The sequence below is a fragment of the Trichechus manatus genome, unplaced genomic scaffold (assembly GCF_000243295.1).
Source record: "Trichechus manatus latirostris isolate Lorelei unplaced genomic scaffold, TriManLat1.0 scaffold00179, whole genome shotgun sequence".
In the NCBI taxonomy this organism is placed as follows: domain Eukaryota; kingdom Metazoa; phylum Chordata; class Mammalia; order Sirenia; family Trichechidae; genus Trichechus; species Trichechus manatus.
The window spans coordinates 5,289,226-5,303,907 of NW_004444115.1; the positions used below are offsets into that span (position 1 = coordinate 5,289,226).

At 45.8% G+C, this 14,682-nt stretch overlaps 1 protein-coding gene and 1 pseudogene across 2 annotated transcripts in view; one reads left to right on the top strand and one right to left on the bottom strand.

Moving 5' to 3' along the window:
* The first annotated feature begins 1,566 nt into the window (after positions 1-1,566).
* Positions 1,567-2,399, top strand: LOC101353857 (translationally-controlled tumor protein pseudogene; annotated as a pseudogene). The gene has a single exon (XR_002825716.1). The product of XR_002825716.1 is annotated as a translationally-controlled tumor protein pseudogene (transcript).
* A 1,615-nt stretch (positions 2,400-4,014) lies between these two features.
* Positions 4,015-14,682, bottom strand: part of PTPN18 (protein tyrosine phosphatase non-receptor type 18) — a 23,573-nt gene continuing 12,905 nt past the window's right edge. Inside the window, 10 exon segments of the mRNA XM_023741352.1 lie at positions 4,015-7,750; positions 7,977-8,051; positions 8,571-8,794; positions 9,493-9,581; positions 9,869-9,958; positions 10,062-10,148; positions 10,233-10,299; positions 10,670-10,809; positions 10,991-11,137; positions 11,905-12,102. Of these exon segments, the coding sequence (XP_023597120.1) occupies positions 7,683-7,750; positions 7,977-8,051; positions 8,571-8,794; positions 9,493-9,581; positions 9,869-9,958; positions 10,062-10,148; positions 10,233-10,299; positions 10,670-10,809; positions 10,991-11,137; positions 11,905-12,102 (1,185 nt within the window). The 3' untranslated portion in view covers positions 4,015-7,682.

Here is a 14,682-nt window from a genome sequence, read left to right on the forward strand (position 1 = left end):
AAATTCCAACAGCATTTTTTCATGAGATGGAGAAACAAATCACCAACTTCATATGGAAAGGGAAGAGGCCCCAGTTAACTAAAGCATTACTCAAGAAGAACAAAGTGGGAGGCCTCACACTACCTGATTTTAGAACTATTATACCACCACGGTAGTCAAAACAGACTGGAACTGGTACAAAACAGATACATAGACCAATGGAACAGAATTGAGAATCCAGACATAAATTCATCCACCTATGAGCAGCCGATATTTGACAAGGGCCCAAAATCAGTTAACTGGGGAAAAGACGGTCTCTTTAACAAATGGTGCTGGCAGAACTGGATATCCATCTGCAAAAAACTGAAACAAGACCCATACCTCACACCATGCACAACAACGAACTCAAAATGGATCAAAGACTTAAATATAAAATCAGAAACGATAAAAATCATGGAAGAAAAAATAGGGACAACGTTAGGGGTGCTAATACATGGTATAAACAGAATACGAACCATAAGTAGCAATGCACAAACACCGGAAGAGAAACTAGATAACTGGGAGTTCCTAACAATCAAACACTTATGCTCATCAAAAGACTTCACCAAAAGAGTCAGAAGACTACCTACAGACTGGGAAAAAAATTTTGGCAACGACAAATTCGATCAGCATCTACTCTCTAAAATCTACAAGATACTGCAAAACCTCAACAACAAAAAGACAAATAACCCAATTAAAAAATGGGTATAGGATATGAACAGGCACTTCGCCAAAGAAGACATTCAGGCGGCTAACAGACACATGAGAAAATACTCACAATCATTAGCCATTAGATGCAAATCAAAACTACAATGAGATACCATCTCACCCCAACAAGGCTAGCATTCATCAAAAAAAACACAAAATAATAAATGCTGGAGAGGTTGTGGAGAGATTGGAACACTTATACACTGTTGGTGGGAATGTAAAATGGTACAAAGACTTTGGAAATCGATTTGGCGCTTCCTTAAAAAGCTAAAAATAGAAGTACCATATGATCCAGCAATCCCACTCCTTGGATTATATCCTAGAGAATTAAGAGTTGTCACAGGAATAGACATATGCACACCCATGTTCGTTGGTAGCAAAAAGATGGAAACAACCTAGGTGCCCCTCAATGGATGAATGGATAAACAAATTATGGTATATTCACACAATGGAATACTATGCAATGATAACAAGAATGAGTCCCTGAAACATACCATGGAGGAAACTGGAAGGCATTATGCTGAGTGAATTTAGTCAGTCCCAAAAGGACAAATGTTGTGTAAGACCACTATTATAAGGACTCAAGAGAAGGTTTAAACACAGAAGAAAACATTCTTTGATGATTATGAGGGTGGGGAGGGAGGAGAGGGGTATTCACTAACTACACAGTAGAGAAGAATTATCTTAGGTGAAGGAACGCACAGCACACACTACAGAGGAAGTCAGCACAACTGGACTCCACCAAAGCTAAGAAGTTTCCTGAATGCAACCAATCACTTTGAGCGACAGAGTAGCAGGGGTGGGGGTCTGGGACCATGCTTTCAGGGGACATCTAGGTCAACTGGTATAACAAAGTTTATTAAGAAAATGTTCTGCTTTTTCTGCCCACTCCCGCCTCCCCTCGAGGGCCCGTGCAGCTGCACCACACTCATTCTGGTCTCCTTAAGCTAGCACCGCCATCGTCTCTCCTCAGCCACCATCATGATTAACTACCGGGACCTCATCAGCCATGATGAGATGTTCTCCGACATTTACAAGATCTGGGAGATTGCAGACGGGCTGTGCCTGGAGGTGGAGGGGAAGATGGTCAGTAGGACAAAGGGTAACATTGATGACTCGCTCATTGGTGGAAACACCTCAGCTGAAGGCTCCAATGGTGAAGAAACTGAAAGCACAGTAATCACTGGTGTTGATACTGTCATCAACTATCACTTGCAGGAAATCAGCTTCACAAAAGAAGCCTACAAGTAGTACATCAAAGATTACATGAAATCTATCAAAGGGAAACTTGAGGAACAGAGACCTGGAAGAGTAAAACCTTTTATGACAGGGGCTGCAGAACAAATCAAGCACATCCTTGCTAATTTCAAAAACTACCAGTTCTTTATCGGTGAAAACATGAATCCAGATGGCATGGTTGCTCTGCTGGACTACCGTGAGGATGGTGTGACCCCATATATGATTTTCTTTAAGGATGGTTTAGAAATGGAGAAATGTTAACAGATTTGGTAATTATTTGGATCTATCATCTGTCATCCTAACTGGCTGCTGCTCTTCATCCACACAACACCAGGACTTAGACAAACGGGACTGATGTCATCTTGAGCTCTTCATTTATTTTGACCTTGATTTATTTGGAGCAGAGGCATTTTTTTTCCTAAAAGAAAAAAAAATGTAGCTTGTCTAAGAATAAAATGAATTTAAACTCACTTGAGAGAATGCTTCTGAGTTTAATATATTTAAACTTAATTCATCTCTATAGTGTTCCTGGAGAAGCTAGAGCCTGGTCGTAGAACACTACTATAAAGCGTGAAATTGTCTTCAGATAACTTCTACAGTTAAACTACTCCTGGGACTGGACTATAAAAAAAATCAAAAATCTTAATTCTGAGTTGAAGTAAAGGGAGAGACCATGCTCATAGCAGTACCAACATTGGAAGTGGATCCTTACACATTCATGAACTACAAATGGAAGTAGCTAACTCTGGAAGAGATTTCCAAAAGATTAAACAGACTAATAGGTAAAAAAAAAAAGAAAAAGAAAATGTTCTGCATCCTACTTTGGTGAGTGGCCTCTGGGGTCTTAAAAGCTAGCGATTGGCCATCTAAGATGCATCAATTGGTCCCAACCTACCTGCAGTAAAGGAGAATGAAGAACACCAAAGACACAAGGGAAGTAGTAGCCCAAGAGACAGAAAGGGCCACATAAAGTGGAGACTGCATCAGCCTGAGACCAAAAGAACTAGATGGTGCCTGGCTACCACCAATGACTGCCCTGACAGGGAACACAAAAGACAGTCCCTGATGGAGCAGAAAAGTGGGGTGCAGAACTCAAATTCCAGTAAAAAGACCAGACTTAATGGTCTGAGACTGGAGGAACCCCAGAAAGCATGGCCCACAGACTCTCTGTCAACCCAGAACTAAAACCATTCCCGAGGCCAACTCTTCAAAGATTAGACTGTACTATGGGACATAAAATGATACTCATGAAGCGTGTGCTTCTTAGCTCAAGTAGATACATGAGACTAAATCGGCAGCTCCTATCCGGAAGTGAGATGAGAAGGCAGAGAGGGTCAGGAGCTGGTTGAATGGACATGAGAAATCTGGGGTGGAAAAGGAGGAGTGTGCTGTCACAGTATAAGAAGAGCAATTAGGGTCACATAACATATATGAATAAATTTGCGCATGAGACATTAACTTGAATTGTAAACTTTCACTTAAAGTACAATAAAATAAAATAAAAATAAAAAATGTATATAAAAGTTTCAGTTTCCATGCTTTTTCCTTCCCTTCCAAAGTTCCATACTTTAATGAGTCTGGAGTTACTGGAACAAATCCTACTTCTGATGCTAATGGTAAAAGTGCCACGTTGGCAACAGACCTTGTTTAACTTCACAACATGGAGGAGAGAGAATCAAGATCATCAGCCTAGCCCAAGGCTGATTCCCATGAGGTGGAGGTCAGACATGCCTCCTCTCTCCATTGTCTTTACCAATTCTGACACCAACTGTCCCTCCGAGAGCACTCTCTACTTCTCTGCTGGGTTCGATAATTCATTGAGATAGCCACACAGAACTCACAGACAATACTCACGATTATGAGGTTTATTAGGGAAATAATAGGTTACAATTCAGGTTGAGGTATGCTCCGAATACACTTCTTCCATTGGGATAGCCTCTTCCCAGCCATGCTGGCAGGCACGCCTCTCCCTGGCCCTCTGCCTCTGCCCAAAGGCACTCACCTTTCTCGAGCACTGTGCTGGGAAGCCCACTGTGCAGTTTCTCCTGCCACTGCTTCTCTGCCACCACTTCTTGCCATCTTCAGGGTTACAGCTCGCTCTGTCTCCTGGGTCCAGGAGCTTCTCAGCACGGGGATCCCAGGTCTAAAAGACATGCTCTCCACTCCTGGCGGTTCTCCCTTGGTGGTGGCGGGATCCTCTCCTTCCTGCCTCTGCTCTGGGGTGGCTCATTTCAAGCCCAGCAGGATGGCAAAACTGACCAATCCCGTCGGTGGGCCATAATTACTCTATCACATAGTCCCACCCAATCACCGGGGTGGGAGTTACAAGACCATGGCTAGAAAGGTCACAAAAGAGTTATGGCTCTCATTTCTCTGCTGCTGCTTCTCACCGTCTATGGCCGTCTCCAGTGTTACAGCACTCCACTTCTGGGACTGGCTCCCTTTAAGATGGCAAAACTGACCAATCCCCTCATTAGAGTTCTATACACCTTATATGCATGACTCCACCCCTGCAAGGGTTCGATGCACCTTATATGCATTATTAGCAAGCTGTCCAATCCCCCTAGTGGGCCACTAGTACCTTATTTGCATAGTCCCACCAAATCATTGTGCGGGAGTCACAAAGACCATGGCTAGAAGGGCCATATTAAGTAATTCACTGCACTGCACCAGCCCAGGCTCTCCCTGCATACTCTTGCCTTTGCATGCTGACTCGTTTCTCTTTTCTGACAGGCATATTCTCAGTCAGCTAGTCACAAAGACCTGTTCTGTTCAATTTCAGCAGGATTGCTCTTCGTTCTATGCAGAATGGGCAGCTAAGAACTGCAAACAGTCCAGTCTCAAATCTAATCCCTAAAAAATCTTACCTGGGTCTGTCAACCATAGTCGCATAGTCTGGTTTCTGGTAGGAAATTAGGCTGAGCTGGTATTGGTCTCAGATCACAATCCAGGAGAAAGCTCTAATTGGCATTGGCTTCCTTTCCCTCAGGGGGGAAATGTCCCTCCTCTTTCTGTCATAGCCCCCCTCTCTTCTGGGCACCACTGCTTTTCCTCTTCTGATCTCCACTGTCAAATGAACTTAGTATTTCTGGTTTTGAGATTGATTTAGCTCTAAATGACACTTTAACTCTCCTCTGCGACCAGCAGCTCTGGAGTCTCCTTCTTACCTTTCTCTAGCCATGTCAGCTGCAATATTCATCTGAGACTTTGGATTCCCAATGGTGCTGGAACTTGGGTTTCCTGTTTCTGTTAAACTGGAGAATCCCTATGTTTCTCTGCAATTCCTGATTTCCATTGGTTGAGTTGCTTCTAGTGCAGGAACCATACAGACCATGACAACCTACAGTCATTGCCAGGAAGTCTTGCTGAAATCAATGAAAACAAGTTTCATTTTCATTTTCTCAGCCCCTAAAGGGCAAATGACTTGTTTCAGGACTGATATTGAACGCAGGGCCCAGAGCTGATTATGGCCTAACATATACTGAATACAATGCAGGGCCCTGAACTAAGCACTTTATATGCACTATTTCACTGAATTCTCACCATAACTGTATGAGGCTGGACAGGTGGCTGGTTGAAGCCTTGGTGTGAACCATGCACATTATAGACACAGGGTAGTTTTTCAACAGCCTGGGGAGGGCACTGCATTGGAAGCAATCACTTGGAGACTGCCTGGATGAACCTAACATTGCTGAATAGATACTGATCTGTTTGAGAAGAAGACTATATCGGGAGGAAGGCTCACCGAGCAAGATCAATTTTGGAGCATCATGTGTAAATTTGCTCGTCTTTCTGTCCAGCTAGAGATATGTATGGTTTGATGTTGTGTCTATCTGAATGTAAACTGTTAGTCTTTCTGGCTGGATGGTCCATCTGTCAAGTCTGTCCAGCTGGAGACTGGCTTCCTGGGTGTCTTCTTGAGGGTCTGTCTGGCTGCTATCTTTCTGGCTGGAGGTCTGCATGTCTGTACAGCCAGGTGTCTGTGCATCTGTCAGAGGGTCTTGACAAGCTTGGAGTCAGTCTATCTGGGGTCCAGCTGAGTTCATCTACTTGGAGGATCTACTTGGAGGATCTGTCTCATTAGGAAGAAGTCTGTCAGTCACTCTAGAGGTGGGTCCATCTGCCTATCGGTGTGTCAGCCCATCTGTCTGTCATGCTAGCAGTCTGTCTAGATGATTCCAGATTTGTCTGATAAGCTGGCAGTCTGTTGTGTCTGTTCAGCTCAAGGGCCAGGGATCTGTCTGTTTGGGGAGTCTGTCTGGCCAGGGTCTGACTGTCCAAAGAGGGAGGTCTGACTGACTGAGGGTCTAGCATCTGAATAGTGCTGATGTACTCATATAGGGGGCCTGTCCATTTGGGGGATCATGTGTCTGATTAGTTGGGGGTCCCCATCTGTCCAGATGGCAGTCCACCCATCCATTAGGCTAGGTGTCTGAATACCCAGCTAGGAGTTCATCCATCCGACAGGATACCCACCTATCTCAGGGGCTGGGGGCCCATCTATTTGAAGGGCTAGGGATTCATCTGCCTGGCTAGCAGGGAGTCTGTCTGAAGGATCTGCCAGTCTGCTGTCTGCCCAACTAGGAGACAGCTTTGCCTGGTTCCAAAAGCTTGTCTGTGTGAGGGTCCATCTGCTGTCTGGATGTCTGTCTGTAGGAGGGGAGAGTAGGGAGCCATTTCGCTGCTCACCCAACAGGAGATGCACCAGTTTGTTTGCCAAGGTGTGGGCTCTGTGAAGTTGGTGGGGTCTGGCCACCTATCTGGCTAGTTGGGAGTCTTTCTCGTTGACAAGGGTATTTGTGTAGGCAGGGGTCTGTCTGTGTGTCTGGTGTCTGTGTGGCTAGTTGAGTCTGATTAATAAGTCCGTCAGTCTATCTGCTCACCTGGAGATGAGGGGTCTGTATAGTTGACAGTCTGCATAGCTGAGATGTCTTTGTGTTTGTCCAGCTGCAAATCTATCTATATCTATCTGCGAGTCTGTCCAGGTAGAAGTCCATCTGTCTGTACATCTAACTGGGGCAGGGGACATGTCTGTCTTTTGGGGGCACTGTCTGTCTGGTAATTTCTCTGAGGTTGGTCTGTCAAGCTATTGGTCAGTCTGTCTCTCCAGCTGGGGGTCCATCCACCTATCGGGGGACTGCTCCTCTGAAGGTCTGGGTATCTGTTTTTTCAGGTCAGAGATTTATCAGTCTGTCTGCCCACGTAGGAGTCTGTCTCTCTCTCTGGCCAGGGATCTGTCTGCCTGTCATTGGAGGGTCAGCCTACTTGGCTGTGGTTATGCATGACTTGTACCTGTTTGGGTAGCTGCAGATCCATCTGTCTTTCTCAGGGTCCATTCATCTCTCCGTGTGGACATCTGAGGGTCTGAGTACCAGAACCTCAGATACTCAGGGATGGACCAATCCATAACTGGTGATGGGAGGCAGTCTCCAGGAGACCAATCTAGCCATCTTCCCCCTCACACTGGGGAACCCAGTTGCCCAGCCCCTTGGGGTTGGGCCCATTCCTGACAGTCTTCCTTGAATCTGCTCAGTGCAGCCCCACCAATTATGCCATAATCATTGAGGCAAAGTCCCCACATTCCCCACCCTTAGAAACTTTTATTTTGATCCAGGCTCAGGATTCCCATTCCCACCATTTCGCATAAAAAAGCAATGGCAGTTGGCAGGGCAGTCCAGGCAGTAACGAAGGGCAACAGGCGGGCGTGGCCACTCCATTCACACACGGGTCCACTCAGCAGGTGGGTCCCGGGGCCCCTTCGGTCTTCCAATGCGCAGGTTGAAGCCTGGGAGAGGAAGGGCGCTGTAGGTCACAAAAACCTTGGGACACTTGGGGAAGCTGAGTTATGGAGGGTGCCATCCCCATGCTTCAATGCCCTCCTGGTTTACTCTAGTCACATCCACAAGACTCCAAGAGCGTGAGTCCGACGCTCCCAGCCCTAAATCCCAAAGTTCTGGGCTTCACTTAAAGCTGCGGAGGGTCCCTGCGACTCGAGGCTCTGTCTGACTTACCTAGTCCACTGGTCTGAACTCCATTCGCCACGTCCTCGTAGGCGCCGGGCCAGACTGGGCTTTGGATGGCACGAGCTGAGGCAGGAGACAGCCATGAGTCAGCTCAGGCCTCACCTTGGAGTCACGCGACCCCACCAAACGGCGGAGACGTAACTTTCGGAGTCCAGCACGGAGCGCTGGGAAATGGAGCTGGGGCGGAGCAAGGGGCGAGCACGGGCGGATCCCGTAAGGAGGGTAGATGCGTCGGGGGTGTGGCCAAGACGAGGACATCCGCCTTTGGGGCACAGCCAAGACGAAGTGGCGTCGCCAGAGAAACTGGGACCCACCCTTGGGACCACGATCGGGCCTGAAGAAATTTCCGAGGTGTGGCCAGGGGTTCCCGAGATGCCCACTGTGACGGGTAGTACTCCCAAGGGGCGTGACCCGGGAAGCCCGACGTCAACCTCCGGGGCGTGGCCAAACCGGACTCCGGGAAAGGGGTCCTCTTCTCCGTGAGAGGCTTTTGCGTCCCCCTAGTCCTGGGAGGATGGACAGCCTGAGAAAGCAGGCGGGGTGCTGGCCTCTTGCAGCTACCGCGCAAAGACCCAAACTCACCGTGACCGGTCAGCGCCCGCCGTGCGTCTTCCGCCCGGGTCGCGACGCCAGCCGTGTCAGCCCTGGGCCGCAGGGCGCGCGGCGTCACCTGGGTGTAGAGAGGCGCCGCTTCCACCCTACGCCCACTCGCCTCCGGCCTGGCGACCTCAGGGGCCCCGCGCTTCTGCACCACCGCGTACGTGTCAGCCATGGCGAGGGCAGGGGCCCTGGGCACCGAGATGCTCCTGTGGACGGGGAGGGCGGTAAGAGCGCGAGGGCCCCGGGCCCGGAGGAAGTGAAACCGCAGGGTGGGGGAAGTGCTCAGTGTGCAAACCACTCCTTCTCATCTGAGGCCAAGCGCAGGATAGGAGAGTTGGGCGGGAGAGGAAGGGGTATCTGGGTTAGGGGGTCTTGTTTCTGTAAGGGCTCAGCGAAAGTTAGGTGGATGAACGATAGTAAAAAGAGGCTAGTGTTGGAGGAAAGGGCCAGCCTTGAAGCTAAATGGGGCAGGGTATTGGAGGGTGGTCATTTCTGTGTAAATATTTGTTGAATAAAACAATGAGGAAATGGCATCTAAAGGGTACGAAGGGATCGCCTCAAAACGGAGGACTAATCTCAAGGGCTAGAGGCATGAAGTTTCTGGTGTGACTGGAGGGTCAACTCCACATCCGTCCGCAGCACGCCACATGGATCCTGACAAGTAGGCGGCATCAGGAAATATTTGCTGAATTAATGACTGTGGTAGCAAGGAAAGAGCTAACCTCAGAATGTAGGACTAACTCTAGAGGCAGAGGCAATGGGATCTCTGGAATAAGAGAGAGTCCTTAGAGCTCAATTCGAAGAAAGTGTCAGCAAATATTTGATGAAATGAACAGCAAGGAAAGGGTTAGCTTTGGAGCATGAGAAAGTGGAAAGGGAAGAATAGAGAGGTGGAGCTGGGTACCTGAATACTCCACCAAGTAGCCGGGGTATGGCAGGGAGTGCCTGGGAAGTCCGGAGGGAGAGGGCATCATCATAGAGTGGAGAACAATTCTGGGGAAAGACAGGAGGGGAAGAGAATGAGGCATCTGAGGAAACTGGCTGGGGTGGAGATCAGGGTGGGTACATGTGGACTACGCTTCACAGGGGACAGTTTGATAAGGGAGAGAGGAAAAGGGCAAGGGTGGATATGGCAGGGACCAGCCCCTGCTCCAAGAACGACTCCAGCATCTGGGTGCTGTGATGGTGGAAGCAGTAGACCCCTGCTCTGGGTCCTGGCCTCAGAGGGTATTGAAGGCTATTTAAGATGGACAGGAAGACAGTGGAGAAGGAACCTCTACCTCCTTGAGTTTTTCATAGTGCGGGCTGGCACTCTGGAGTGCTGAGCAGAACATCTGAGCCACCGTGTAGTACACAAACCTGTACTGCTCCTGGGTAGGGAGGAGCATCATCAAGAAGGGAAGATGAGGCAAGGAGGGGAGGAGGGATGGAAGCCTAGCTGTGTCCTTGGGAATGAGAAGCCTGTGGCTACACCTCCGTCTGTATAGCCGAAGGCCGCTGTGGCCGCTGCTTCCGCATCTCAAGGACCACATCAAAGAGGCTGAAGTTAGGTGGGATCGTCTGGGCAGAGATGAGACACACGTGTGGGACCACATGGACATGGGACATGCATCACACACACACATACATATGGCCTCACTGTACCTGGGTCAGGAGCAACTATCTCACATAATCCACAGCGCACAGGACACCTGTTCGCCCACAGCCCGCACTGACAAGCAAGAATCAGAGCAAACTCAGTCAGGACCTACTCATGACCCCTTTTAAATGGGACATTTGGGATTGGGGTGAGGGCCCTAATGGAGGGATCCTCTGTGGGACTTCTTGATTCTGAGAATCTCCAGGTTATAATTTAAAAGGAAAAAAAATTGCCTACAATCATTGAGCATTAACTGTGTGCTTATGAATAGGCAGGTAGTGCTCAATAAATGCTGATAATTTCAGTCGATACAGTGTGAGCAACTATGGCCTCAAGGTTTCTCAAAACAGGCACTCAGACTTCTATACTGGCTCCAAGCCCTGCAATTCACCCCTCATTGCCCTCTGCCTCACAAGACCCCCACAAAGCCTATTCCCTAAACCTGCAGTGAACACAGAGGGGCCCAGGCCCAGATACCTGAAGGCACTGGGCTTCCTCCACCATGGTGAGTATATGGTCAGGGTTGCTAGGAACCCCGTGGTCTGGCCAGGAGATAAACTGCAGCTGGTACACAGAACAGGACTTCTGGAACACAGGAAAAGAATTTTCAAAAAAGCATTTATTGAGCTCCTAGTACATGCCAGTTTTAAGCATCTTCCATTTAAATCCTCCAAATAACTGAGGAGGTGGGTACTATTGTTAATGTCCATTTTACAGACAAGGAAACAGGAAACAGCTCCCCCCCATGTGGAAGCCCCTTCACCTCCTCTACCCCTTTCAGTATCTCCTAGAATGTGACCTGAAGGGTCCTGAGCATAATGTCTGCATTCAGCTGCATCTCCTTTGGGTATGTGGAGCAAGTGGGAAGGTGAAGGAGAATAAAGATCACTAGGGTGCCAAAAGACACATAATTATAGAAAACAAAGCATTATTGATTACAAATGAAATTTTAAAAACACGTTTTAAAAAATGCATTTACCCAAATATTCTCTATGGCTTTCAAGAAGGAAACATTTAACAGAAGGGAGAAAGAGGAACTATTATAAAAACCCAAACAAGCCCATTTACAGTGAAGAAAAGACTTTTTTGTTCTAAAAAGTTTCATTGAATTTATCAAGCACCAAATTATATATATACCCATATATATACACACACATACACGTGGTCACTATGAGTCGGAATTGATGGCAACGGGTTTTTGGTATATATATAAACCCATTGCTATTGAGTAGAACTACCCCACAGGGTTTCCAGGGAGTGGCTTGGTGGATTGGAACTGCTGACCTTTTTGGTTAGCAGCCGAATGCTTAATCACTGCACCACTAGGGCCCCATATATATATATGTATGTGTATATGTGTATGTATATGGACATCATGCTTGGTAATGTAGAGGATCAGCGAAAAAGAGGAAGACCCTCAATGAGATAGATTGACACAGTGGCTGCAACAATGGGCTTAAGCATAAAAACGATTGTGAGGATGGCACAGGACTGGGCAGTGTTTTTGTTCTGTTGTACACAGGGTTGCTACAAGTCAGAATGAACTCGATGACACCTAACAACAACAACAACCATGATCATACCCAAAATAAAAATGATAATAATGGCTCTGTATATAATGAGTATTGACCATATTTGTAGGCTAACACCAGAGAGTTCCCTGCAGTACTCTCAGAGGAAGGTGGGAAAACTCTTCATCCTTTCATATCCAGCCCTAAAGGATTCCCACCCTGGGCGTCTTTCTTGAAATCTCCCACAGCATCCAAGATTCTGCAGAACCCCAGTTCCACCTCCCCCCAAGCTCACCAGGATGATGCAGAAGAGCCCATTCTTCAGCTGCTCCTGTTCTTGGGCCCAGTAACGCTCGCACTTTTTCTTGAAAAGGCAAGCGAGAAAGGGCAGGCAGTGACAAGGGAGAGTCTGATTCAGAGCTCCAGCGTAATAGGTCCACAGTCCCACAAGACACCCTAGGTACTGTTGATGGAAGCACAAGCAGCTGCTACTATAATGGAGGTCAGGTGGCAGAGCCTGCTCAGATTCAACATATGCAGACTCAATGGAGACTTGAGTTCTGACCGTGCAGGAGGAAGACAGTCCAGAATACTCTCCACTATATGCAACTAAAAAACTGGGCAAAATGCATGACTCACTATTTTCAGACATTGTCAACAGCAGGCATTGCAGGACAGTGATCACTCAACAAAGGGAAGCAAATGAGTCAAACCCTATGACTACTCCAGCTTACTGCCTTTAAGGTAGCCACCAGGCTGAAACACATGCAAAATCCAATGAGCCCACTTGAGTTGAGAAGCCAGACATCACAGCTCAGATAGAATTTGTAAGGCAGAGTTCTGAAAAGAGAGCTATGCACACAAAGAACTTCCCAGAATTTTGCATAGAGGTCCCCTTGAGTGTTTGGCTGAACACTAATCTGAGCATGTATATAATTGAAACCCCACGAAGCCAGGCAAGAGTAACTTCCCATGAAAGAATAACAAATAGGGAACTGTACGATGAACATTTACTAGACCTCAAAAAGGGACAGAAATCATTTACATTCCCTGCAGCCATAGTGGTGATATCTCATTGATTACATGGAGCATACAGTAGGGAACCCAGAAGGGCCACACGTTAGAAGTATAGCAAATTAGCTCTAGAATAAAGGCTACTCTAGCTATACATAAAATAGCTTAAAAACCAACATAAAAACAATCCAACATCCAAATGTACCTTAACTGTCTTCCAGAAAAAGTTAATTCTTTAACAGAAGGCAAAAAACCAATATTTGTATATGTATAATTCAAAACATCAAGCATCCTATAAAATTACTAGACATAAAAAGAAATAGGAAAAGGTCAATGAACCACAAGCAGAATAAACATAAAACCACAATGAGTCACATCATGCTCAAATTACTGAAAATCAGCAATAAAGAGAAAATCTTAAAATCATCACATTCAAAAAGACAGAAGGAAGATAAGAGTTACAAAAGATTTTTTTCCCAGAAACTGTGCAAGCCACAGGACAATATGGTGACATCCTAAAGATGGTGAAATAAAAAAAAAAAAAAAACTTTTTTAGATAAAAAAAGCTGATAAAATCCACAAGAAAACGTGCACGAGAATGGATAAAAAAACAATCCGTCTATATACTGCCTACAACAGAAACACCTTAGACTTAAAGACACAAACAAACTAAAAGGATGGAAAAAAAATATATCAAGCAAACAACAAAAAAGCAGGAATGGCAATATTAATCTCTGACAAAATAGACTTTAAAGTAAAATCCATCACAAAGGATAAGGAAGGACACTATATAATGATTAAAGGATCAGTACACCAAGAGGACATAACTAATATATATGCACCCAATGACAGGGCTCCAAAAATACATAAACTCTAACAGCATTGGAAAGAGAGATAGACAGCTCCACAATAACAGTAGGAGACTTCAACACACCACTTTCGGTGAAGGACAGAACATCCAGAAAGAAGCTTACTAAAGACATAGAAGATCTAAATGCTACAATCAACCAACTTGATCTCATGGACATATACTGAACACTCCACCTAACAGCAGCCAAGTATACTTTCTTTTTCAGTGCATATGGAACATTCTCCAGAGTAGACCACATACTAGGCCAAAAAAAGAAAAAAGGGCCGAAATCAAAACATTAACCCTACAACTTGAACAAGTAGAAAGAGAGCAGCAAAAGAAGCTCTTGGGCACCAGAAGAAAGGAAATAATAAGAATTAGAGCAGAATTAAATGAAATAGAGACTAGAAAAAAACAATTGAAAGAGTTAACAAGACCAAAAGCTGGTTCTTTGAAAAGATCAACAAAATTAATAAACCATTAGCCAAACTGACAAAAGAAAAACAGGAGAGGAAGCAAATAACCCGTATAAGAAATAAGATGGGTGATACCACAACAGACTGAACTGCAATTAAAAGAATCAGAATACTATGAAAATTGTACTCTAACAAATTTGAAAACCCAGAGGAAACAGATAAATTTCTAGAAACTCACTACCTACCTAAACTAACACAATCAGAGGCAGAACAACTAACTAAACCTATAACAAAAGAAGAGATTGAAAAGGTAATTTTAAAAACTCCCAACAAAAAAAGCCCTGCCCGGACGGTTTCACTGGAGAATTTTACCAAACTTTCAGAAAAGAGTTAACACCACTACTACTAAAGGTATTTCAGAGCATAGAAAAGGGTGGAATACTCCCAAACTCATTCTATGAAGCCAGCATAACCCTCATACCAAAACCAGGTAAAGACACCACAAAAAAAGAAAATTACAGACCAATGTCCCTCATGAACATTGATGCAAAAATCCTTCACAAAATTCTGGCCAGCAGAATTCAACAACATATCAAAAAAATAATTCACCATGATCAAGTGGGATTTATACCACGTATGCAGGGATGGTTCAACATTAGAAAAA